This window comes from Caloenas nicobarica, chromosome 3, assembly GCF_036013445.1.
Source record: "Caloenas nicobarica isolate bCalNic1 chromosome 3, bCalNic1.hap1, whole genome shotgun sequence".
In the NCBI taxonomy this organism is placed as follows: domain Eukaryota; kingdom Metazoa; phylum Chordata; class Aves; order Columbiformes; family Columbidae; genus Caloenas; species Caloenas nicobarica.
Genome location: NC_088247.1, coordinates 76350076 through 76377610, shown reverse-complemented (window position 1 = coordinate 76377610; position 27535 = coordinate 76350076). Strand labels below are relative to the sequence as shown.

At 36.0% G+C, this 27535-nt stretch overlaps 1 protein-coding gene across 1 annotated transcript in view; it reads left to right on the top strand.

The window, feature by feature from the left end:
* The first annotated feature begins 511 nt into the window (after positions 1-511).
* WDR27 (WD repeat domain 27) overlaps positions 512-27535 on the top strand; it is a 111364-nt gene continuing 84340 nt past the window's right edge. The window contains exons 1-16 of the mRNA XM_065632076.1: positions 512-694; positions 1580-1721; positions 4043-4167; positions 4648-4761; positions 6759-6810; positions 7955-8028; positions 8917-9031; positions 10258-10390; positions 13468-13571; positions 14026-14093; positions 14994-15127; positions 17749-17825; positions 19392-19470; positions 20002-20073; positions 21285-21388; positions 24224-24313. Coding sequence (XP_065488148.1) covers positions 512-694; positions 1580-1721; positions 4043-4167; positions 4648-4761; positions 6759-6810; positions 7955-8028; positions 8917-9031; positions 10258-10390; positions 13468-13571; positions 14026-14093; positions 14994-15127; positions 17749-17825; positions 19392-19470; positions 20002-20073; positions 21285-21388; positions 24224-24313 — 1666 coding nt within the window. The remainder of the gene's footprint in view (positions 695-1579; positions 1722-4042; positions 4168-4647; positions 4762-6758; positions 6811-7954; positions 8029-8916; positions 9032-10257; positions 10391-13467; positions 13572-14025; positions 14094-14993; positions 15128-17748; positions 17826-19391; positions 19471-20001; positions 20074-21284; positions 21389-24223; positions 24314-27535) is intronic.

Sequence of the window (27535 nt, the reverse complement as noted above, 5' to 3'; positions counted from 1 at the left end):
AGTTCTCCAGGTGGGGTCCCAGGACAGCGGAGCTGAGGGGCAGAATCACCTCCTCCGACCTGCTGGCCGCGCAGTTTTCTATGCGGCCCAGGATACGGCTGTGGAGAGCGAACGCTCCTCGCCGACGCCGCCGTGTTTTGGAGAAAGAAAAACGGCCTCAAGCGGCCGTTGCCGGTCGCCGGGGCCTGCGCTGCGCTGAGCGCCGCCGGAGGGCGCGGGGGAGCCGATAGGCTGGCGCCCGGCGGTTGCCCGCTCGGGAGGGCTGTCCCGCTGCCCCGGTTACGGGGCGGCCGTTGCGCGGCGGAGGGAGGCGGCGGGGCCGGGCCGTGCGGCCGGGTAGAGCGGGGACCGCGTTGTCCCATTCTCGGGGCGCCTCCCCCCGCGCAAGGGTGCCCCGCGGCAGGCTGTGTGGCCCCGGGACCCCCGCCCTGGCAGGCGGTTCAGGACGCAGCCGTTTCGGCGGAGCCGGCCCGTTGGGTGCTCCGCCGCGGGGCCCGGTTTCAGCCGTAGGATGGCAAGTGACGGGGACCGCTGTTCTTCTGGAGGAAGCTGCAACCCTGACGTTGTCTGCGAAAAATACTTGTTTAAATCCAAGCAGTCAGGGGCTCTTGTTCAGCTGGCATGTAGTCACCATCACTGTGCTTTCCCGTTGAACCAAAATGAGTTATGCATCTGGAATACAGCGACTGCTCAGGTAAAACCAGAATATGTCTCTTCACACGCTGTTATTTCAGAAGGACACTAAAAAGGAAGATATAAATGAAATATTTGGGGGTAGCGTAAGAGTGTCGGGTTTTACTTTGCTGATTGGAAGATACTAGTATTTGTTATGAGTTTTGTTATTGTGATGAGAATAATATAAGCTATTGTGGTGGGCTGACCCTGGCTGGCAGTTAAAGCACTACGCAGTCTCCTGCTCACCCCTTCCCAGCAGGGTGGGGAGAGAATTGGACAGGCAAAAGTGAGAAGTTGTGGGTCGAAATAAAGATAGTTTAACGAGTGAAGGAAAGAGGAAAAAAGAAATTATACACTCATCACAAGCATAGCAGTCCCCAGTCAGGCTTTAAACAATGACCAGCTTAGAAGGCAAGCCCCTGGTCCTCCAACACCTCTTCATCCAATACCCCAGTTCTATTGCTGAGCACAGCATCATGTGGTAGGGAATATCCCTTTGACACTTCAGGTCAGCTATCCTGGCTCTGACTCTCCCAGTCTCTTGTGCAGCCCCAGCCTATTCACTGAGGGTGGAGGGGCCAGGACAGAGTGGGGAAAAAGAGAAAACCTTGATGCTGTGCAAGCACTGTTTGGCAACAGCCAAAACACTGGTGTGTTATCAATACTGTTTTCGTCACAGAATCCAAAGCGCTGCATCATGCAAGCTGCTATGAAGAAAGTTAACTCCATCCCTGACAAATCCAGTAGACCTCCATTGTAGTGGTAATTTTGAAAGAGGTTTTTAAATGATAAAGAAAAAACAATTATTGCTTTGTTAATTGTACATACATTATCCATTCATAATTTTGTATTGTTCATAAACTTAGTTTGAAGTGTTTCATTTAACTCTATCTGCATTTGTCAGCCATTATGTTTGTCAGGGCACCATTACTCAATTTCTGCGGTGTCATTTGGAAGCAAAACCAATCCACTTCTTGTCTGCTCTGCTTCTCGTGAACGTGTGATAGTGTGGAATCTTGATGAATGCACACAAAAGGTGCAAGAAGGTAGAGTATTATTTATATAACATATACATATTAGGTATATACAAAAGAAGTGATGTAATCACTCACCACCTCCTACAAGTAGACTAATGCCCAGCCAGTCTTTGAGCACCAGCCACCTTAGAAGACAACCTCCCAACTCCTTTTATTCCACTACTACTTTTATAAAAAGATTATTTCTGAGGAGCAGGCATTAGCCACTCAGATTCAGCAGCCCTATCAGTGATGGCACTTTATTTCTCTGTTGCTCTTCTTCCACAATACCAAGCTGCATCAGGCCAACAGTCCAGCCAGTCTGGTCATCATACCTTCTCAGAAGACCCTACATTAAGAGTCGCCCCATTCCTCAGAGCCCACCGGACCGCTGGCCCCGGGCGGGTGCAGCCCCCGCAGCGGCCGCCGTGCTGGGCCGGGGGTTCCCGAGGCGGGCGGGGGGCGGCGGCCCCGCTGGCGGCCCCGGGAGCTGGCCAAGGTGCTGTGCCGGAATCCGCGGGTGCTGGCGACCTCGGGGGAAACGCAGAAGAGCGCTGCCGAGGCAGCGAGGTTCTACCACTGTGGAACAAAAGGGACAGCAACATTTTTTATCATAGCAGCACCATGCATCCTGCCTCTCCGTCTGCCTCTGTCTGAAACACTGCTATGGTGTGTGTGAGAGCAATACGAGTATCTGATTTGAGAGGAGAATGGATCAGTAAGAGTTATGATGACTAACACAAAAATAGCAGAGGTTCTAGTATCCTGACCACCATCTTAGTTGGGAATCTTAATCAATGAACTTAGATTCTAGGGAGCAGTGCTAGCTCCTCTTCAAGCCTAAATTGATTGGAAGGTAGAGGAATAATGAAAGCGAAACAAAAGGAGCAAGACCCCCAGAGTCATGACTCACTGGAGTCCCGATGACACTTTGTCCAGACTATATTGTTGTGGCATGATAATTGAGAAGTATTACAGTCCCACTTCGGTGTCAATATTAAGATTTGCATGGCATTGTCCAGCTCTATTAAAAGTTTCCTCTTTGTTACCTGTAGTTAGAGATTTGCCTATGATTTAATGTGTGGGACTTGTCTTTTGTACTCTACACCACATTGAATTTGCAAATCTACATATTGAATTTGAAAATCTACATATTATGAAAATTAATATTGTAAGGAGAAGAGAACATTTTAAGTGCTTTTGTAATAAATATCATTATTAAATTTTAATCAATGTAAGAGTAACATAGAGAATCAAAGTCTCATAAAATGTGACTATAAATTTGGAGGCAACAAAAACGGAAGTTAGAAATAGGCAGTAGCAGACAGAGTATGTGTAGTTTTAATACAAAGACATGTGACAGACAGATTCTCTGCTGCTGGATTTTTTCTTCCTCTCTTCCTCTATACCCACTGGCTCTTCAGCAGATGCTGTGTAGCCTTTCCCCATACTATGCTCTGCACAGTCTTGGCATGTTTTATCTGATCATATTAATATCAACTGTATCAAGGTAGTAAAGGGCGTCTTTGTGTTATCCATCCTGGTAGATCTTGGCACATTCATCTGTTGTAGAAACACTCCACAGCATCTAGGATAAAACCTAGAAAAGAACACATAGAGTTGTTGTGCCTGTATCGTACTTAGTTTGCTGTCTATGAAATCCTAAAATTTAATGACATGTCCAAAATATCTTCACATAGTTAAAGGTAGCATCATAAAATAGGAATCTCCGGAAACCAGCCTGATTGAAACAGTGAGATGACCAGAATGAAGTGAAGAGAGGGATGAAACATCAGCCTTGTTCTCAAATCTTGTCTTATCATCCGACTCCGTAATGGTATTTAGTGTTGTACTTCCTTCTTCAGCCCTTTTCCACAGAAGAATTAAAACCAAGAGAAGGAAAGTGCCCCTTGCTTGATGGCTGAGTGGCTGGGATACTCTTCTGGAAGGAGTATTTTTCAAACCCCTGTTTTCCTGGGCTTCAGTCAGGATTTTTGTCTCCAAAATGAATGCGGCACTACTGGATTCCTTGAGCACATCATCCTGCTCCAAAAATCCTATCCCTGGCAGCCTTCGATGACAGTATGATTTGATGGGCACACTTATTATCAGCACCTCAGAGAATACCACACCCTGTCTAGGCAGCAAGGCAGATGAAGGAATCCTGGTGGTGCATAGTTCTGTGCTTTGCTTTTCAATAGCCTGATATAATGTGGGTTTTTCTGTACATAGCCCTGACAGAAACTGGGAGAGCTCTGTGGTTAGATAACTGCTATGCAAAGTCTTTAAGAATCTCACTGCACCAGAGTTTTATATTTCATTGAATCTCAACAACAATAAAATTGTTGCAGGCTTAACACCTCGAGAAATTGTTATAGGAACCCTTTTGGGAATGGTACTTCACATAAGATTTAGTCCAGATGACCAACAAGTGGCAGTATGTGCTGGAAATCAGATCTACATGTTAAATGCAAAGGTGAGATACCATCCTCTGTAACCATGTTGCTGGTATTTCTTTAGTTTATTCATTTTCAAATAAAATCATGATACAGAAATGCCAGAATAATGAAGCAAAGGCATTTGTTTATCTCATATAGATAAAAATAATCATGAGCTAATGCTTTATAATGCATCATATACCAGATAGAAGACTAGATTAAAAAAAACTGAAGTGAAACAATATCTCAATAACTTAGAAGAAGAAAATATTCTGGGGGCATCTGAATAATTAGTCATATATCATTCCTTCTGAAAAAGCAAATGTAATGTGCAGTGGTTTTACCAGTAAGATGATATACAGGGCTGCAGTTTCTATAAGAAATATCTTATTGAATTATAGTTTTGAATCCAAATCTGACAATTCTTAGAAACAGGTATTAATTATCAAAACTTTAAACTAATTTTCTTTTTTAGTTTGAAATCTAATCTGTTTTTATCTTGACTTGATTAATCACAGAATGAAGCTATACTAGCTGAGTTGGATGGCCACTTGGCTCCAGTGACTGCTGCTGAGTTTTGCACGTGGGAGAAAAGTATGCTTATATCAGTGTCAGAAGACAGAACTTTTAAGGCAAGGAAATTGTAGAGCTGCACTTTTGAAAAATATAATTTAGTGAATATGTGAAGCAGTCTTTTTTTTTTTTTAAAGTATTTTCTGAAGATTAAGCAAAAAACATCTCTGACTTTATAGAGGTCAGAACATCATAGCTGCTTGGGAAATTATTGTAAAAATTAATTACTCTTTTTGAAACAATGCAGGTTTTGCATATTCAAAAGTTTCTACAATTATGTGTTAACTTTGGTGATTATTATCTTCTGGCAAATGGAAATAAAATATTTTGATCAGTTTGGCTGTAACTGAAGTGTTTCAATGTGCTGAACTGAATGAAAGCATTTCACTTTGAGTCTGCTGACAGTGATTGCGATTTTCCCTCTCAGGAACATGGTTTGGGGTTATTGCATGCAATGGCTGGGCTATTGCATACTAGTAGGTTTTTTTGCCAGATGAGATTTTATATGATGACACCATGAATTGCTGCTACTGTACATTATGACAATGGAAGACAACTTAGACAGTAAGGGGAAACAAGGAAGCCTGAGTGAACCCTGGAGTATCTTTCAGAAGATACTGGGATGGGTACCTTGGTTAGATATTGTTTAGTCTACCACTGATTGTCTTCTATGAGATTCTAAACATAGCCAAACATTTAGTTCTATAAGCTAAGGTAAAATTAAAGTTTGCTGTATTAAAAGTTTGTGGGTTTTTTGTTGTTGTTTTGTTTGTTTGTTTGTTCATTTGTTTTGTTTTGGTTTGGTTTGGTTTTGTTTTTTTTTCCTAAATTTAATTTCAAGTAACTCTTTTTTTCTGGAGAAAATGTTGAGTTTTGTTCTGGTCTTGGACAAAAAATTCAAAGATTGAATTGAAATATTAAGAAATATTAATAATTTCTGCTTTTTGTTTGATTGTTTCTTGTTTATTTTGATATAAGAAATTAAATCAAGGTAAAAATGGTTGAAGGAAAAGATCTACATGCTTCTTCATATTAATTTAATAAAGACTTGATAAATTATACAAAATCCTAATGAATAAGTTGATTTTTTTTTAACCTTGGTAAATGTTTGCACTAAAATAACAATCAAATGAAAATATTTTGCAAGTCTCCCAAGTAATTTAGTAAGTCTTCAGGTTTTATTTTCTCTGCCTGATTCTGCAGATCAGGGGTAATTCCCTGAGGGGAGCCATGGTGGAGTCTATGATAGTTCCTGTGATTGCAGGACTTGCAGTGTCCAAAACCTTATACTCCCCTAGCCCTTTTATTTGGCTAAAGAAGTTAAACAGGTGAGAATGTGTTCAGACAAATTTGTGAAATAAGATATTAGGAAACAGCTTTTCAGAATAATTATGTTTACATTCAGAGAAAAAGGAAACATGAAAAAAGAGAAAAACTTGGGAGCTAAACAAAGACTCATAGCCCTGTTTAGAAAGCAGGAACTGCCTGGCTGCAATTTTTTCAGTCCTAGCTGTGATAGCTATGATAAACATCATGGAAGTATTTGTGGAGAGAAAGGCTCATAGAAGTAGCAACATGAGAGGAAAAAAAAATGGTTTTATTTAGCTTTCTTAATCAGCTATTATATATTCAGTACATTATGTAGATACAGTCATGTTAGTAATGTAGGTTGACTAATATGTGGGTCTATAGATCATAATAAATCTCATTATTATTAACAATTCCCAGAGCCCAATATGAAAACTATGAAATTATGCAAGCTTCCTGTGTGAAAACTAGAACTATTTCAAGCATGTCTCTTCATTAATTTAGCTTATGTCACTAAGAGATCAACTTAAGCAAAGATGATAGTAATTATTTCCAATTACTTGTACATCCGTACCAGGTGAGTTTCACCTTTTTCACTATGGATACTTATCAATTAAACAAAGCCCTAAGTAAAATCCTGAAAAAAATCCTTACCATATTGCACCACTTTCAATGACTGCATTTCTCAGTTTTCACCACATGATGGCCGTTGAAGTTTGTGTTTTCCTTCCTTTTTTCTTTCCTGAAGGTGTGGGACTATTCTACCGGCCAGTTAATATATCAGTCAGGAGTATTAACAGGTAAGTTTTCTTTTTTATATATACTTTTTCATAGCAAAAAAAAATATCTCTCTAAACAATAACTTAAAATTGTTATAGAAGTGTTCAGTTGATTTAGTGAAAATAGTTCTAGTAGACTACCTAGTAGTAAACATATTTTCTTTTAAAGCCAGCAGTGAATGTATTTTATTTTAAAAAGTACTTCCAAGCAGACAGTTTTAGCATGCTTTCATAAACAGTTCTTTTTGTACAGGATGTGCTTGTAACTGTTGCAAATTACTGAGATATGCAAATGGAGCTCTCTTGTCTCATAGGTACAGTTCCACTGTCTGAGTACCGTGTGCTTGTTTGCTTTCAATTTTGTACATGATATGGAAGGAAATACTCTAGGTATACCATATGCAGATTTATTAGAAGTGTCTGTAGCTGATGGCATACATTGACTTTAAAGGCGCAAGCTACTTTTATGGAAAGATGAGAGCAAAAGCAGAGAAGAGAAGGAGGGCAAGCGTTGTCTCCAGTGCAGCAGGCACCCCTCCTCCAATAGCACTTTTTCTACAGGAACCATGTAATTTTCAACAGGACCTGCTCTAACTCCCCTTTTGTTGCTCCTGCTTGTGGTGCTGTTAGTGGTAACTGGAGCACACTCTGGGGGCATAAGTTGCATGGAGAATAGTTGTTAAGCTTTGTGCATGCATATTGTTGGATGATCTCATGTAAACTAAAAACTAAAACCACATGGTAGGAAAGGAGAGGAAGCAGGGGTGATTCCCCTCTGGTTGCCTGTGGCAAGTGATTCCCGTGAAAGCCTGGCTGAACTGCAATATCAGGGTTTGCAGGTGCAAGGCCATGAGAATAACAGCATGGAAACAAAAAAAGGAAAACTACTGCCACAGGGGCTCTGAAAACCACACACAGCAGCTTGGGTGAAGGGCTGTGGAAAGCCACTGCCATGGCAGTTTGGGTGAAAGGCAGGCCACAGACCTGCAAATGGAAAACCCTTAGCAACACAAAGGCTAAGGCATGCAAAGCATTGTGCAATTGTAAGAATTGGAATGAGGGGTTTTTTTCCCTCTATGAATAGGAGGATTCAATTTTGAATAACATATTTTAATTAAATATCTGATTTGTGTGTAGTCTGGAAATAATTTTATCTTTTTTTAAGCAGCATTTCCTTTGCTAAGTCTGCTAGTTGATGAAGAAAATAAACAGATTATCACTGGATGTGCTGAAGGACAGGTAAGAATTACCCATTAATCTTAGTCTCTGTGTGAAAACAGTCAATTATTATTAATATATCTGTCTATAAAAAGGCTTCACAATCTGCATACGTGTTTTGAACTGTTAGAACAGTTTAGTAAGCATAATTCAATGCTTTGTGCATAAAACATACATGGTATATAAGACCTTTATTACAAAATGGAAACTTCTTTCTGAAAACCAGGAAAGTTTTTAAGAGCACAATCAGTGATTATATAAGAGGAGTACACTGAGAGGCTATAAATAGATCTGTTTTAAAGCAAAAAAGGTGAAAAATAAGATTCTCCTATTTTGACCAAAGAAAGAAGCATATGACAATAAATGGAAGAGGCTATGATTTCAGCATGTTTGGATTCTAATCAAAATGTGATAAATGTGAATATGCATTTTACCTCCTCTTTAGTTTAATGTTAAGAATATATTTACATGAGATTTTCTAGCTGTTTTCCTTCAGTGTTACTCTTCAGTGAACTGTGAGGAAAATTAAATATTTAACCATAATGCTGTCTAAAAAGAGAAAGGTATAAATGAAATTCATATACATGACTCAGTGAGCAATTACATGCAGGTTACTTGTGATTTTTAATAGTGGGAAACAGTTTATGAGGAGCTTTTTCCAAGACATAAGCATATGAAAATTAGATGTGACTTAAAATTTATATTGGCTGCTTTTGCTAATATTGAATATATCCTTTGATAATCTTAGAAATGCTAATAATTAAATTTCTGGTCCAGGGTGAGATTCCAAATATAAAAATTTATTAGTTACACCATCAGTTTTAAATATCGGATGCTTAGTTTGTATGCATGTAAGCTTTATGTTAGATGTCAAAAAGTTACTGCAATTGCTTTTGCTTTTTCTTGCAGCTTTGGATCTTCAGTTTAATCAGTGGGCATAATTACCGTCGCGTGGCACACATCAACTTAAAGAAAGAGCAAGAAAAATTCTGCAATAAAGTGTGGAAATCTGGAAAAGAAATAGGTAGCACAGTGCTTCTAGAATGCTGTTTATGATATATTCTAGTTGTTATTGGTTGTTGAGTGTGTGTTTTTTATGCCGTGAGAATTTATTATAAGTGATAGTCTCAAACTGTGGCATGGAGTCTTGCTGAAGCTGTATGAAGTTTGATATTGGCATATCTAGAAAGAATTATGCAGGTATATCTGTAATATAATGATGGGCAATGCATCTGCTTATAAAACATTGCATGATGTGAACTATTAAGTATTTGTTTTTTATTGAAGTCATTGTCTGAGTAGCGTTTCTTGGTTACTTTTGAAGCTTGTGGGATTTTTCTTTTTTTTTTACCCCATACCAGTATCTTTGTGATATTTCTCTGGCTGTGGTATTTCTACTGGTATAAAACAGAGTACTTATAAGTCTTTAAAGACTGCACTGATAACTCCAGTAAAGTGATTCCATGCTCCCAAATGAGCCATTCAGACTTTTCGCACACTAGCTGAAGTGAGCTGACGTCCTCCTAAAGGCAAGCAAAAGGGAGCTTTCTTTAGGGAAGGGGAGATCTGGTTTCCCCTTCTTGCTCTTTTTCTGCCTCCACTGACTGTTGTATTCTTAGCTGCCCAGTGGTACAGCTTCAATAATCCTAAGGTCCTAATGCAATGAGAAAGACTGCTACATTTCTTATTGTTATTTAAAACATGTGAATGTCACTTTCATCTTTGGGTGTTTAGGAGTGATGTAGTGTCTGCCTAATGCTGAATTTGCTGCTAGTGGTTCCTAGATGTGAACTGCACATGAATAATGGATTGAAGACTCCTTGGGAAGATGAAATTGAGGTTGCTTTGAATCTTGTTTTTGGATAAAGTTGTAACTTTACCGTCAAAGTAATTTCCAGGCTAAGTGGAAAGGTACACAGCATATTTAAGGGGTTTTAGAATACAGCTTTTTGAGACGTCAGTTTCTCAGATGAACACACCTAAATTCCGCCAACTCCTTTTCAGTCCTTAAGTAGGCTCTCTGGATTGTATCTCTCTGTCTTTGAAAGAAGACGATACTGAAAATAACATGATAATGAGGAAAGATATTTCAAGAGGGCTGGCTCTTAGGATATATCCATCTTTTGAAATAGAAACTTCTTGAGCATGGTCTTAATTCATGCTACTTTACTACTTCTAATTCTCTCTTAGGTCCTATGTGTTTCCCTTATTTGTTTTTTGATGGCTAGTATTGTTGATTGTCTTTATTAGGTGAAGGGCAAAATAATTCCAAGCTTTGCAAAACAAACAACATGAGACCAGAAGGATCAGTGGAAACATCATTGCCTATCCTATTAATTGAACACTGTGACTTTTTAGTACGTTTCCATAATGAAGAAAACATGTAAGTCTTTTAAAATACCACAAAGTATGGCTGAAATCTATTCCTGGAAGTTCCTGTTGGTTCTTGGATTATTGTCACTGCAGCTTGCTATTTTAAAAAAAATACAGTAGGAAAATCAAAGAAAGTATTTAGGGATCTACAAGTTTTGGTGGCCTACTCTTAGGCAGATAATATAGACAAACTGATACAAAGTTAAATCTGGTTTCTAGTCTGAAAAAGAATTTTGTAAAAATAACACTGGGAATATTCATTTTAGCATCTATTGATACGAGTTGATCAAGGAAGCTCAGTTAAACAAAAGATTAAGAAGCCAATTAGAATGAAAAAGCCAAAATTATTTTTAGTTTGCTTCCCTAAGGAAATAAGTTGGGTGCAGTCACTGTGTGCCCATGTCATTTGCCTTCCAAATTTAAATAACTTTTGAACTACATAACCTGTTCTAGCCAAACTTCTGTCAGAGAGTCAGACATTTCAAAGCATGGTGTTTTTACTCCTTCCCATGGAACTGATTGGCCAGGTAGAGGAGAAATACCCGAATTAATCCTTGTATTGCATTTCTTTCCTGAAGAGAAGTGTAACCATATTATCAGGGATCTGTTCAGGATACTTCCATGAAAACTGTTTCATAGAACAATCGGGTTTGTTGTTATTTATAATTGTCATTTGCATGAATTTATCAGCCACATCATCGTCTAGGAAACATTTATTCTACCCTTTGCCCTACAGTGGGTTGTATGGGTATAACTGATTAATCCTCTGGTTAGATATATGGACTATTTTTGATAAACAGAGAAGAGAAATATCTGGCAGTCATGGCTCATTTTGTTTGTCTTTATGTCAGATTGGGTACTTATTAACAAACAGTTATTTTCATGATGCCTATGTTTTCAGAAGGACTACCATTGAGAGGAAGGAAATTGTGATTTTTAAGATGTATATCTCAGACATATTTAATGGAATGTTGGAACTCCAAGGCCAGAAGACGACTTATCACAGTCAATTAGTCTTATTGTTTGTATAATACTACTCTCAAATCAATCAAACTTTGTCAAAACCATAGATTTGATTTGAACTATGGAACAACTTTAAAGATGTCTAGTTTTCCAATGATGAAGAGTCCACCATGTGTCAAGTTAAGTTGCTCCAGCAACTGATTCATTCCATTTCTAATCTGAATTACCCTCTTTTCCTGTACAGTTATTGGCTCTTAGTACGTTTTTATTCTGGTAGTCTAGAGCCAGCTACTGTCAAGTTCCCTCCTTGCATAGCAAATTATAGCTCACAAATGAGTTCTCTCTACACTTCCGGATAAAATAGTTTGCACCTTGTATAAGCCATGTTTTCTGTAACATTTTTAACATTTATTTTTGAACTTTTTCTGGAATTCAACCTCCTTTCATTTGTTTTTCAATGTCCTTTTTGGATGTAGTTGCCTGAAGCTGATCCACAGCAACAGTTTAGTTGAAATAATTTTCTGAATTGAAATAACATCACTTTCCACTTCCCACCTGATACTGCCTGGTATTGTACATCTAAGGACTACTTCCCTTTTCAGCTATTGCTGGTTGGAGGTTTTGTTCTGCTTATAAACAACCATAACCATTAAATTCTTACTATTAATCCAGTTAAATTATCTTTTATGTTTAGAGTTTTGTATTTAGAAGTATTTTTCCGTTTAATTTTCAAACTACCATGTGTTTGTTTTAGCAGGCGGCTCAGATTTGTCTGAACACCTGAGTAATACCTGATTTACCATTTTTCCTGCTTTTAATGAAATGCAATAATGAAACATTTTTGAAACACTGATGTGCAAAAAATTATGGGTCTCGCACTTCCCTAAGATTTTTGATGTTGAGTAATTTCATCACAGTGGATGCCATTTTAGTACTGTAAAGTGGTTGTAAAATCACTTTCTGTATATATCTCTTGATATCATTGTTCATAATAATTTGATAGGACCACTTCTTCATAAATAATTCAAAGAATTAATGAATTAAATCAGTCTGTTATTGCCATGCGTGAACACATGTAAACTACAAATAAAACTCTACAGAGCACATAGAAGTCTCACAAATCAGAATTGAAACTGTCTGTCCTCATCTGTTTCTTCGGTATTTGACTCTTTCTGTTATATGTATATTATATATATAAGTATATAAAGTATTAAGCCACTGTGGTGACTCTTTTCATGCCAAATTTCAGCTTTATATTTTTCCATACCCTTGCTTCAACTCTTGTAGTCTGACATTACAAATCAAACCAGTAAGTCTACTCGCTCTTATTTGGAAAATTTATTGAAATGTCGGTGTCGATTTTTATTAACTGTGGCACCAAAACATTTTTAGTGTTTGAGAATGACAAAGGTTATTTTGTTATTATCATCTTATGCTTGATAACATTTTTCTTCTGTGAGGGTCTTGACTGAAATTGTAACCAGTTGGTCTACTCTGTGGTGTTTGCAAAGGCTTGATGTCATTACCTAACTACAATGCTACTGCAACTAAGCACAGACTGAGACAGACATTCCAGGCTTATCTAGTTTTATCTATTTTCCCCTTAGTTTGTACTATTTTTTCTCTTGTATTTTAACTATGTACAAACACACCTTAAATTTAACTGCTTTTCATGTGTTCATATTACAAGTGGTAAAAGTAAGAATATATGTGGATTTGCCTCTTTCTTTGAATTTACTCATTGTGTATACAGTGCTTTTACAGCATCTCCCAGATGTTACAAACCACAGTAATTTTGGAAGAAAAGTATTTCCTATGCTGTTTTAGGCTTGCCACGAGCACTTTCATAAATAAAGGATTGTGTTCCATTCTTAGTTTTCAAAACTTCACAATTTGATTGAAAACTTTTACTTTGAGCTACAGATTTAAAAAAAATGCTGTAAATGTAAATTTTTTGGGGGAGGGGTATTTTTTAATTGTTGCACTGGTATTGGGTAATGAATATTAAAAAAACCCCAAAACAAACAAACAAACAAAAAACCCCACCAATTGCTGTGTCTTGTGTGGTAATAAGAAAAGCTTCTTTATCATACTCAGATAATTTTTTTTCCTTTTTTTCAATAGATCTTGTTCCTCGAATACTAGCTATTTTTGGATAGGAAGCTCTACTGGCTTGCTAATAATGAATTTGTCAAACTTTGAATTAGAAGGTTTTTTGTCTTACAAAGGTATGATTATGAAATATCTGACTACATCATAATGTGATTTCTTTCCTTTGTATCTGATATAAATAGTATAAGAATTAGTTTGTGAAATAACAGAATACAGTAGAAACCAAGTGGGTTTGTTTTGGTTTGTGTTTTGTTTTGTTTTCTTTGTAATTCATTTGTCTGTGTTCTTCTGTCATTGCTGACTTGTTTCACAAGATGTGTCAGCTCTAGATTTCTGTAGTGTCTAGCAATGAATTTTTATCTGATTTTGCAGTTTATGAGAGTTAAATATAAGGGATATTATTTTGATCCTACTTTACAATGTATGCTTAAACTAGATGGATATACACTGAAGACAGCGATTATGATGGTGTCAAATTAGTATGAGTAATTTATTTTTCTTATCTTAGTGATAGTTTTTTCTTTTGAAGTGCAAATACAATTTTATGACACTATGTTCTTTTTGGTAAAGATTACAGTGACCTCAGCATTCGGTTTGCTGGATCGTGTGCATTAGCAAGGAAGTCAGTTAATGGAAAAGTGAGTATATAGTAAGCATTGTTTTAATGAATGTTTACATTTCCATTTGTGTTCAATAAATATTAATTATGAATTTTCATAACAGATTAATGTACACATTCACTTTGCTTGATATGAATGACACAGTAGTTTCTCTGGAGAGGGTTGATTCTTCTTTATGGAATCTACTAGTTTAAATAGCTGGGTAGTTTTAAAGCTCTCACAGTTCGGGTGCTGTCCAAAGTGATTGATAGGGAAAGGTGAATTGCTTTTTATAGTGTTTGATGTGCAATTTGAATGTTAAGAATGACTATTGGGAGAGCAGAGGCAATCTTTTTGAGAAAAGATATAAGCATTGTTACACCTTGTCTCTCAAACAAATGTTATGATGAACTGCTTCTGAATCCTTCCAAGAAATCTGTGAAAACAATCTGAGTTGTGAGAAAATTTCTGTGGAAAGTCACTAAAAGTGTTTTTAAGGAAATGTAAGGCATTCTTGTTTGTATAATCCATATTTGATGTTAGAGTTTTCCTACAGAACTGAGCTGAAGGATTTTGCTTTAAATTCAGTTTCTATCATGTTCTTAGCATTTCTCCAAAGCCAATGTTTCTTGCATGTGTGCTTCTTTTCTCAGAACTCCTATTGCAGAAATATCTCTGTTGTAGATGGTATTGGAATTTCTGTGACTGTTAGGTACTGAACTCTGTTAAGACATGTATTTAAGCAACATAAGCATATTTTTGAAGGACAGCATTAACCAATTTTATTGTTTCTTGCTCTGCAAGACTAAACCCATGGAAATTTTTGACTAATTTTCATAAATGCCACAAAGTGATTTCATTTTTCATTGTAAATACTTCAGAGTTGGAGCTTAAATTATGAAGTAAATGGAATGTTATTTTATGGTATAATTGCTGCAGGTTTTATGCTTGATCACATCAATGTTTGAAGATATGACTGCTGTCTTGGAAGTTAACCTTGCTGCACTGGTGAGAACCCAGCAGAGTGATTTTCTCCTACGTGGAAATAAAACCAGTCTATCGGTTATTGCCAGGTACAGAATAACTTTAAATGTTTTTTTCCTCTGAGCTGGATGACATGTGTTTTCCTGACACCAAAGTGCATCAGATGGTTTTGTACAGTGCTATTTGTTAACATGGTTTTATTTTACCTGATTTCCTGTCATGCTTTAGTTGTATTGAGTGCATTTTCCATGAGGAATCACAGGACCACAGAATGATTGAGATTGTAAGACATCTCTGCATGTCATCTTGTCCAACCTTCCTTGCTCAAGCAGGGCCACCTAGAGCCAGTTACCCAGCACCATGTCCAAATGTCTTTTGAATATCTTCAGGCAGGGAGACTCCACAACCTCTCTGGGCAAACTATGCCACCGTTTAGTCACCCTCACAGTAAAAAAGTGTTTCCTGGTGTACCTCCTGTATTTCAGTTTTTGCTCATTGGGCAGCAAGCACAGAGCCTGGCTCTGTCTCTCTTACAACCATATACTGATGCATGGGGTTGGTTGTTCCTCACCAGGTGTAGGACTTTTCACTTCCCCTTGTTGAACTTTATGAGGTTGCTGTCAGCCCATTTCTTCAGCTGGTGGACATCTCTCTGGATGGCAGCACAACCTTTTGTGTATCAGATACTCCTCTCATTTTTTTGTCATCAGCAAACGTGACGAGGGTACACTCTGCTCCTTCATCCAGGTTGTTAGAATCCTAGAATTATTTAGATTCCAAAAGACCTTTAAGATCATTGAGTCCAACCACTAACCTAACACTACCAGGTCCACCACTAAACCATGTCCCTAACCACCACATCTACACATCTTTTAAATACTTCCAGGGATGGTGACACAACCACTTCCCTGGGCAGCCTGTTCCAATGTCTGACAACCCTTTCTGTGAAGAACTTTTTCCTAATACCCAATCTAAACCTTCTCTGGTGCAACTTGAGGTTATTTCCTCTTCCTGTCACTTGTTACTTGGAAGAAGAAACCGACACCCTCCTCACTACAATGTCCTTTCACGTAGTTGTAGAAAGTGATAACGTTTCCACTCAGCCTCCTTTTCTCCAGGCTAAACAAACTCAGTTCCGTCAGCTGCTCCTCGTAATACGTTTTCTCCAGACCTTTCACCAGCTTCGTTGTTCTTCTTTGGACACCTTCCAGCAGCTCAAGGACTTTTCTATAGTGACGGGCCCAAACCTGAACATAGTTTTCAAGGTGGGGCCTCACCAGTGCTGAATACAGAGGGATAATCACTTCCCCAGTCCTGCTGGCCACACTATTTCTGATACAAGCCAGGATGCTATCGGCCTTCTGGGCTACCTGGGCACACTGCTGGCTCATGTTCAGCCTAGCAGAAAATAACTTTGGAGTGTTGGTCAACAGCTGGCTGAACCTGTGCCACTGATCATCACTGTCTGTGATACAGGGAATTAACTAACACTTAATTAAGGAGCTGACACTTAGAACCCTTAACCCACATCACAATTGCCTAGCCCTGCTTAGCTTTGTGTAACTTCTTGTAAGAGAAACAAGAGTCCACTGCCAACTTTACAGGCCTCACAAAGATAAAAACTTCGGATGCATCCTTGGTGCATCCTTGGGTGAACTAGATAACAGAAACTTGGGCACAGGACAGGAGATACGCCAGTTCTAACTCAGCAGTTTGAGTCCCAGCCAACTCAGCACACCAAGCCAAAGGTGAAAGCGTACAGAGAAAAAGACCCTGGTTCACAATCACTGTGCAGGCGCAACCAGGAGGGGCCAAAGGTGGAGACTATGGAAATGATTTCCCGGAACTCATTGTAATAAGAACTGCCTTCTCAGGGACAAGTTAAGAACATGTATAGGTGTTCCTAGAACTTTCATGAATATGTAACACTTTACAGCATTTAACCAAGCTCACGGCTACTGGAAATTTGCACATGTTTTAGGTGGAATTAATTCGCCGTGTGTCAGGCGCTGTAAATACGTACCTTCTTTACAATCTCAAAGGTTGTAAGGTCATTTCCGCACCTCATTTGGGCCTGACTGTCAGCTGATTTTCAATCCACCTCTCCATGTGCTCATCCAGCCCCTACTTCATCAGCTGTTCTGTGAGAAAAGAGTGTTGAAAGCCTTACAGAAGTCAAAGTAGCCAATATCCACTGCTTTCCCCTCGTCTACCAAGCCAGTAATTTTATCATAGAAGTTGATCATAGAAGTTGATTTTATCATAGTTGAGTTTATCATAGAAGTTGATCAAGCATGACTTCGCCTTGGTGAATCGATGCTGACTTCTACTTTCTTGTCCTTCATGTGCCTGGAAGTGATTTCCAGAAAAACACTGACATCTTGAAGACAATAAAAAACCTACAATATACACTGAAGTGCAGATTTCCATGTTTATAATAAAATCATCAGTTATTATTAATAGAAATGAGATTTAACAGGTTAATGCAATGGTCTGTGAATCTAGTCAGGGCCAAGGCTTGTCTGTGATGCTGGGTTTCTGAGCTGATAACTAATCCACTCTGTATGATTTGTATTTATGAAAATCTCACTGGTATCACACATATACATACACGCAAACAAATAGCTAAAAGAAGTTTTGACACCTTTTCATAATCTGATGCTTTGGACCACTGCAGTGATCAATTTTTGTGCTTGGTTTTAAAACTTAGGTCATCTGTATTGACAAATTCTCCATTATGTAAAGGTTTAAAGACAAATTTGAAAGAACCTTCTAGTAAAAGACCTGGTAAGTAGGAACCAATCTTGAAATGAATTAATAAAGTTACATTTTTAATAGCAGTAACTGACTCACAAGTGGCTGCTGCCTAGTACAAGTCAATATATCTATATATATTACATTATATTTTTATTTTAGTAGGAAGAATTTTATACTTCTAGTAGTATTTCACATCCTACATATGTATTTGTAGTGAAAATGATGGTAATATTTTTTTTGTTCTTTTAAAAACAATCCTCTGATAACTTTCTGTGGATTTTCAAAGAGTTAGGGTGTAAAATGTTTACATTTTTTCATAAGTCATTCTTTTGCCATAGCATGGAATATATTTTTCTGTATAATTTGTTGTTTCTTTCTTAACTTTGATTACCTGTTTTGGTTAATTTAATTGTCTTGAGTAGTCTTTTGTCAATACCTGCAAGTTTAGGAAGTTCATTTTTGCCTTGATGTTCTATGGTTTAAAAAAAAAAATCTGACTTTCAGTTGCTCTTGAAGCACTTGTAGCTTCTTTGCTTAGCAACAGTAAAGCAAAGTCCAAAAAATACCTACAAAATAATTTTTTAATCGTCAACTTTTATTTTGGAAAGATATAAAAATAGTGATAGCTGTAGACATGTACAAATATTCTATTTTTACTATATTGATTGTATTTGTTGGACCTATTCAACTGCCAAAGGTTATATCTTTTGTGTTGTATGATATTCCAAGTATATATCTAGAATGTTTTAGGTAGAATTTCAGGCTGCTTTGGACACGCAGCACTGATGCTAGTACTACCTTTGCTGATACCTCACACTCAGATGGATTAGGTACTGTAAGGAAATCCTATGGTCTTTTATGGCAAGTGGTACTGGGAGCTTCTCAGGAAAGACCCTTTTCTGCCTCATTGGTACATAAAGAAAGAATAAGTGGTGGGAGTCGAAGGAGCTTCTATCCTCAGCATAGGTAAATGTGTCCACAAGATAATTCCCAATGCATCTGAAGATTTTCCCTGGGAATATCAACAGGATTTCCCCCTTCACAACTTTTATTCAATTAGGCTGTTTCTGCTAATATGAAATGCTAATATTTAGTTTTGGACTGGAGGTTGTCCTTCAGGCTTCTTAGTAGACTAGTGTGGAGACATTATTAATGATTTAAAACATGTAAAACCCCAAGCATTTATGTGTACCCACCAGCCAGTTTTTTAATGATCTTTAGATGCATTCCGTAATCCACATATAGAGTGTGAATATGTTGAAGCTATTGCATATAAAGTCTAAGCATAAAATAGCCAACTACAAAACACATTTGTGAATGAATGATGAAAAGAGTTGCTCAGAACAATATTATTATTACTTCAAAGTTTAAAGAAGTTCCTACTCATCAATATTACTGGAGGAGGGATGTTATGCAATGTAACAGTTCGTATTTCTTTCCTTTTCTCAGTAATCATTATTTTAGAGAGATTGGTCATAAATGTGTTTTATAAGGAGACATCAAATATTTCTACTAGCTTAACTATGTATCTACCTTAATTGTAAAAATAAAAGGTGAAAAAAACGTTTTAATGAAAATTAAATTATTTTGCTATAGGAGTGAAAAGCATGGTGAAAGATCAGCCATTGTTTTTCCATAATAAAATTAAGTCATCAGGTTATACAGTAGCACCACAGTGAGTATATACAGTACTATTTTGTCTGTTTTATTAGCGTGTGATATTTTGTCACATAATAGAGCCATATAGTCTCATGATTGTGAAATTAATCACCTGTGAAAAACAGATATGATATTAACAAATGAAACCATTTTAAAAAGATGTTATAAAACAAAATTTCCACATGTTCTGGTCAGTGTCCAACTTCCTTTTAAAATCCATATTAGGTGTGTGCTCTCTTCCATACGATTAAACTCATTTCTTCAGCTTGCAGAAAGAAATGTTTGAAGATTTTATATTAATGGATTTTGACCTTCAGAATGCGTTACCCAACAAGTAACTCACAGAAAGCAAAACTTAGGTGCAAACTTTAGCATTAGATCATTAGAAAGTTATCTTGTCATCAATGTGTACATTATCTTACCTATGACATTACCAGTAGACATAAATAGTAGGAAGGAAGTAGGATTGTCTTTTGTTTGAAATAAAATATCTCTCTCATGCAACCATTAATGTTTCATATAAGAGAGTTTGTGTTGTTTCTTGTAGAATGACCATGTTTTCTCCAAATACTAACCTGAAGAAAAATGAGGTATCAAAGTGGAAGACCAGTTGTAAATGGTAGGTACTCTAGCAACTCCATTAGAGGCAGAACAAATTAAAATGAGGATAAACACAGTTCTATTGGAAATAAGGTTTGTAGCTATTTGTCTCATTGGAACTTTTTAGTTAGGAGTATCATTGGAACTAAAAGGCTTTGTAAATTTGCTATAAAATGACTGAGCAATTCAGATTATCAGACTATCAATTAAATTTGAGTAAGTCTAACATGTAAAATAAAATATATACATTTATTTTCTTAGATTTTTGTTTCTAGAAAAAAGAGCAGGTGCTAAATATAAGAGGCATAGTCCCAACACGTTCTTAAGCTGCAACTCTAGTCAGAAAAATAACTAAATGTGACACAGTGCGACTTAGTGATTTTAGATCATGTGCCTTGTTCAGCCCTAAAATCATATTATCTTAAGCTAATGCAAGCTTACTCTGGTGGAATTAATCAGAATATACGTAATGGTACAATTTGAGTAGTGGATTCATCATCACTGTGGACACAAAGAACAAATGCTTTTTTAGAGCTGGCTTTTCATCTTAATTTGTGTGGTATGTTAAATGGGAATATTACACACATTTTTTTCTGTTAATATTATAGACAGTCTTTGTTCTTTGTAATACAAACATAAGAGTAAAGAATGATTGATGCCATAATTTTTTTACTTTTAAAGAACTGTTTCTTAAACACTTGATAGCTCGAAACTAAATTTTTTGTAATCCTTGCACACATAGGCAAAGCTTTAGATAAGGACTTGAGATAATTTCTAGATTGGTTTGCTCTGTTTTATGACAGGTTAAGCTAATTAACACTTTATTTTATTTTTTAATATATTTTTAAATAGACGACCAGTGTCATTCTTGTTTTTGTATATGGAGATATTCTTCATGTCACTTGTTGTCACAACTAGGTGGAGTTTGCTTTCTTTAAATACTTTTATTAGGTAGGTATGCAACTTAAATTTGATTTTATGTACAAGTCCATGTTATTTCTTGATCTCGTGAATTCATAACTGTTGATGATACAAGTAACTTAAGTATGACAATTTAAAATTCATTCATCTTCTTATCTTGGATTTAATGTAAGTTTTCCAGGAAATATTTGTATAAAGATGTTTAGAATATCTCCCAAAGCACATATATTTCATAACTGAAATGAAAATATACTGGGTTTAGATATCTTAATATTTCTCCTCTCTTTCTCTTTTTTTCCTTCTTTGAAGTAAAAATAAGGAGTATCCATTGGAAAGTTATCCTCCAATCAAATATGAGAAAGAAATATCTGTTACATGTAAACCAACTCCAATTTGTTGCGTTCAGTATGCCGGTATGTACAGGCTTTATAAAATGTACAGTTCCGTGAGTCTGAAGACATAAAACCAAAATTTGTGTGACATGCATTGTTAAGACCATGGATGTATTAGGTAAATTCCTAGAAAACTTCCTGGCAATACCATGTGCTGTTTGTTCATAATTTTTTAACTTGCAAAACCATGCAAGCTGCTAGCACCTATTCAAAAGTATTCTAATTCTTCTCGGATTTTATGTCTTGTTTCCTTTGAATTTATTTTATGACTTTCCCACTACAACTTGAAAATTAGTAGTCTAACAAGTTCTTTCACTAGAGAATTTATTTTCTGAGACAGTTACTTAGTGTCATTAGGATGTATTAGAACCTGAAGTTCTGTTTCAAAAGAATCAGAATAATCGTATTTCTTATATAAAGATTATTCATTTTTTATATATTAAAATATATATTAAAAATTTCTTCCATATAATCCAGAGAAGGATATTTTTCTTAACTGCTTCAGAGAAGTGACTCTTCTGAAAGGTTTAGCAATTTCTAATTCATATAAATATTATTATACAGAACTAACTTCTTAGATTAGCAATCAAATGTATTACCACGTATATAATTATGTCAATGTACACTCTGCAAATCATAATATTTTCAAAGTATTTTAAAAAATATATCTTTGTAAATATTTTGTGGAAAAGAGCAACTTTCATCTTCAAGAAATAAAAATAATTACATGCAATCAGTAACTTTTCTAAAACATATTTCAGCTGTAAGTGTTCCCTAGAGAATGGGAAGAAATTATTTTTGTGGTTCCTAAAAGAAACTGGTTGCAGAGAGCTTATTTCTAGGAATGTTATGTGCACTTAAAACTAGAAGTTATTTTTTAGCATAGAAAAGCTTTGCTATAGTTTGGGTGATACATTTTAAACATAAGCCATCTTTTACTTACTCTGAGGAAGGAACATCTCTGTTTCTGTCTTTGTCTTTCTCACATACATGCACACAGAGGCTTAAACAATGACAATTTAGCAAAACAAGGTTTAGCAATACTTACAGAGTTTCTTTTTCTTGGAATAAATATTGTATCATTGTAAGCTTGTAAAGAGTTATGTTACTGTTGTAGTCTCTGTTGAACAGATGGTTCCTAGCTTTAGAATATATTTTCTGTTGCAAATTTGCAACTTGGAATTGCAGTTTGGAACACTCTTTCAAGTGGTCTTGTGCATCTTTAAACAAAGCAGAAAGAAAACTGAATAGAATAATGAAGTAAAACTTAAGTTGTAGAGCTGCATTAATGAGTTAGTGCAAACCTTCTTGGATTTATTAAATATTCTTCTGTAGTATGAGAGGTGTTATAACTTGTTGCTCTGTTAGAAAACATTTTTTTTTCAGGATGTGCAATGATGATCCATTAAACAAGCCTCCAAAATTCAGTGGAAAATTACTACTTCTCATTCTGTATGCACAAGAAATTTTATGTATTTTTAATTATGTATATATGAATTTTACCTTATATCACCTACCTGATATACTTACCAATCAGCTCTCATGCTGAAAACATATACTGTCAAAACTTTAGAAAAAGTGGGGGAAATCTGCAGAAGACCACCATCCTTTAGCTCAAAGACTTCACACGTTTGAGTCTGTGGGACATGTATTTCTTGGAATATGTTGTCCAGGTCTACTTATTTTTGTAATGTAAATATTTAAGAGCATTACTTAGTATGTGCAATTATTATTACTTGGAGGAAAGTCAACTGAAATATTGATTGTCAGATAAAATAAAAAATATTTTATAGAGTAGTTCTTTGCCAGTTTATTGTACCGGCGCATTTAATAACTGGCAACAGAAAAAAAGATTCTGGAATGCCTCTTCTTAGCATATATATGTCTACCCCATTGTGTGTCCCACTTAAAATTCACTCTTAGTTGATGATTCTCAGAGTAGAAATATGGATCTCTTATTGGTTTATATTGTCAAAATATGGGGAAAAATGTGCTTTGGAACATAGTATTCTGAACCTGCAATGTGAATGGTACTTGGACAGTGGATAGCAGGGTATATTGCTGGTGAAATGTTTATTCTTTCTGTCTTTGTAAAGGTACGCAGGAGTTTTGTGAAGGAGGTGTTCTGGGGTACCTCTTTTGAAATACTTTTCACAGTGAACCTAATAGCATTGATTTGAATAATGCACTTCATTTCCTTACTTTTATTGCTATCTTCTCTTTCTCTGCCCTCCTTTATTTTCCCATTGATTAATTTATCTGCTCTTTATTATTGTAATTTTTTCAGGAAAAGTTTTTGAGCAAGCAGTTAAATTTCACAAATCACTGCCATTATGTAGACATAGTGAGTCTATCCCATCATTGTGTGACCCCACTGATTACCAATATAAATGAACAGTCTGACTGCGCTTGGATAGTTTTTAGAATTACCTTATGAAAGAAATTAGTCATCTTTAAGAAGTGATCTAGAATGACTAATATGTGCTTTTTATTCTAGTATGTAAGAAAAGGTGATACAGTGTTAATAAGAAGATATTAAAAATGAGAGTAGGGAAATAGGTTTAAATGCTAAAAAATTCTGCACTTAAATTTTGTAGCACTTTTTTTGCGAAAAGTGAACTTCTAACTTGTGATGAATAACTGCTTTGAGAATATGTCAGGACAAGAAATGGATTTTGTACAAATTCCTATCAAATTCTGCAATATGAGTTTGTGGCGTTCATAAAAAAATATGTGTTAAACATATGAAATGAATATCTGGTGTGTGTTTTGTTGTAATGACACGTGATATTTATGATTAAAAGAAACAGCATATAAGGTCATTGTTTTCATAAGGTCGTTGTTTCCTCTTTATAGGAGATGGAGAGATGCTGGCTTGTGGCCTGGCTGACAAGACTGTGTTGATATTCAATTCCAATCTTACTGATACACGTAATGTTTTTTCAGGTAAATTTATGAATTATATTATTAAAGAAATAGTATATGAGTTTAACCTAAAATAGCATAGTAATTAGATTCCACTTACATCACCTTGAGAAGAATGGGGTAGAAGGGAATTAAACTGCCTACCAGATTTTCCCATTTCTCAGTTTTCGGGAAGGTAAATAGTGATGTATCATGATATAGATTGCATTTTGCATTGCATATGTGTTATAGTACCATACATATGCAATCTGCATTGTGTATGTATTATGATCTATTACAATCATTAAGTAGAATTAATAAAGGCAATATGCTGTAATGATAGTTCCTGTGTGTATTGCAGTAATATATTGTAACAGATTATTGCTAAAAAATTGACTACAATGACTTGGCAACAAATGTGATTGGTTTGCAGCTTCATACTTCTAAGAACAACTGTTTGAAAAAAAAGGGGACTATTCCTACGGAAAATCCACATCTGCAGAAGTGCATGTTCATGCAAACACTTAGTGTTGTAGATGAGCTTTAAAAAAATGAATTCTAAATTTCCACTAGAACTATCTGTTGAAATTTTAATAACAGTAAATGTTATGATTTAAAATTCATATAGCAGGACTGATCTACTGTGGAAGTTTGTAATGGAAGATGACTGTCATTCACTAGCACACCTAAACAAGTGTCAAAGTAGATTAAGTTGGTTTAGAAAATTATTTCTAAGTAAAAAACTCTGATAAGTGATTTCTGGCATGACATGAGAAACTGAAAAGTCCTTGACTACTTAGCAACAACTAAAACATCAGTCTATTATCAACATTTTTCTCATTCTAAATCCAAAACACAGTACTATACCAGCTACTAGGAAGAAAATTAGAAAATTGACTCTATCCCACCTGAAACCAGGACATTGGGTTTTTTGAATAGTTTTCATTGTATTTTGTGGAAGCAGCTGTGGCATTCTGGCAACTAATAGAGGTAACATTACTGATATTTTCCTCTTTGTGTGAAGAAATCGATGAAAATATGCCTCGAGGGCAGGGTAGCAAGGTCTTTTTTTAGTGAGTTCATAAACATTAAAAAGTGTTTTTCTTTATGTATCACTGATTAATTTGAGCAAATTCGTACTGCAAGTCACATAAACTGTGGGCAGGAATAGTGTTTTGAGGTTTATTGACGTAACTTTGTTATTTAGGTAGTATTAGAACAAAAGCAGTAATTTTGTTCAAAGGGATCCCATGTATCTGCAATACATTTGACATTGTTTTGGAAGATCAGGATTTCTGAAAAATGCAGTTAACCAAAAGTGATCAAATTTCTGTATTTTCTTCCCTCACTTGTTACAAACATCTATAATAATAATGATACAGTACTGCTACAGAATTTTGCACACAACAGTTTAACGAATCTGTGCCCAAAGAATTCAGTGTTTCTTCAGATTATTAACACATCTTTCTAAGTGATTTCAAGAAGTTAAGAGGTAAAAGATTTTCAAGAACTTTAAAGTTTGTTGGTCTTTTGTTGTTGTTGTTTGGGTTTTGTTTGTTTGTTTGTTTGTTTTGTTAGCAGGGCTATTCTGAATGTGAAATAGAACATAAATGTTGCAGAATTATTCCATGAGGTTATAAATCACCATCGTACACTATGTGTCCTGTAGCTATTCTTTGCAGTTTGTCTTTTGCATCGCAGATCCAGCTTCTCTTTATGTGAACCACTATCAAGAAGTGAGGGTGATTTTACCTGAATGTATATAGAGATTATGTGCTGCCGAAAGTGAGATTTCAAGTCTGTGAAAAATTATTTTTTGGATGTTTGTTTCACTAGAGTTTGGTTTTATGCAGGCTTCATTGATTTTTGGACTGGTAATAGCTGGGTTTTATCTTTGTTTTGTCTTAGGGCAAGATACTAATTTCATTGACTTTGTTGCATCTATTATTAAATATTATGAGTCTATAAGATATTTCAGCATTCAGAGCCCCCTAAAATACTGCAGTACTCTGAAAATGCAGGCTAATTTATTGTGATGAGTAAAGTGACCTGCACTAAACTTCCTGATACTACAGAGGAGATTTTTCTGGTGCCAGTAGTTAAGGTGTCAAGTACTAGTTTTTCATCTCGATTTAAAAAAAAATACGATTCATTACTAAATTGTTCTTTGGCCAGTTGACTTTGTTCTGTTAGTTTTCTTAGGCCTTGCACTGTTATCTAATTTGTTTCGTTGATATCTTTCATTCTTTATTCTATGTCTTCTTTTATAATCCACGGTCTGAAAAGAAGTGTAAACCACATTCTACTTCAGGCTCTTTAGGTAGTGTAAGAACACAACCTGTGCATGTGGTTCTTTTCAAAAGCAACATAAATGTGAAACTGTCAGATACTGTATTTTAGGGAAGTAAGAACTGCAAATCATCAGTTACGTGCTTATTTCATTCATGTAATTCTTCTGTATAGTTCAGATTATCATGAAATCACCTGTTTACTTTCTACTTTAGATGCTTTTGAAGTGTCAAAAAATGTATTTTCTTTTCATTAAAAACCACGATGCACTGTTCTTATTCAGAACTGCAATCGATAGTAATGTAAAAATTTCCTTTTTCAAGAAATGGCAATGATATCTAGTCTGTTAAAAAATTTCAATTTCAAGGCAGCATTAACATCTGAATATACCTGATTATCAAATATCATATTTTTATAATGCACCCTCAGAGAGTAGTGATAACAGCAGTGACTTTGCTATAAGCCTAATTCATTCAGTTTTGTTCCCTGAAGTGCTCAGTCACAATTTTGAGTAGTTCTGCATTTGTCTTCAGTGTTGATTTTTCAGGTACACAGTCCTACAGTGAAGTGCAGGTAATGCTGACCAGCTTTAAGAGTTACAGCCAGCATGGCCTTTTTTGAAGAAGTCTTTTTACAAAACAGGCTGCGGTACTTCTCAGTGTGCTCAGGACTGGGGAACCCTGAGTAAAGCTTGTTTTGTAGCTTACTGGTCTCTTGCAAGCCAGCTGGCATCTCCTTCACTATGCTTTGGGATTAGGGGACCTGGAGTGTAGAGATTCTTAAGCTTTTTGCATGTGTTTTCCAATTTTCAAAATCTCAACTTTTCCTAAAGTTTCTCATGTTCCTTACCACTTTGGAAAACAGTTTTGTAAATTCTGGTGGGTTTTTTGTGGTTTTTATTTTTTTTTTTTCTTTTTTGGTGTTGTGTGGGGGGTTTTGTGTGTGTGTGTTGGGTGTTTTTTTTTTTTTCCCTCT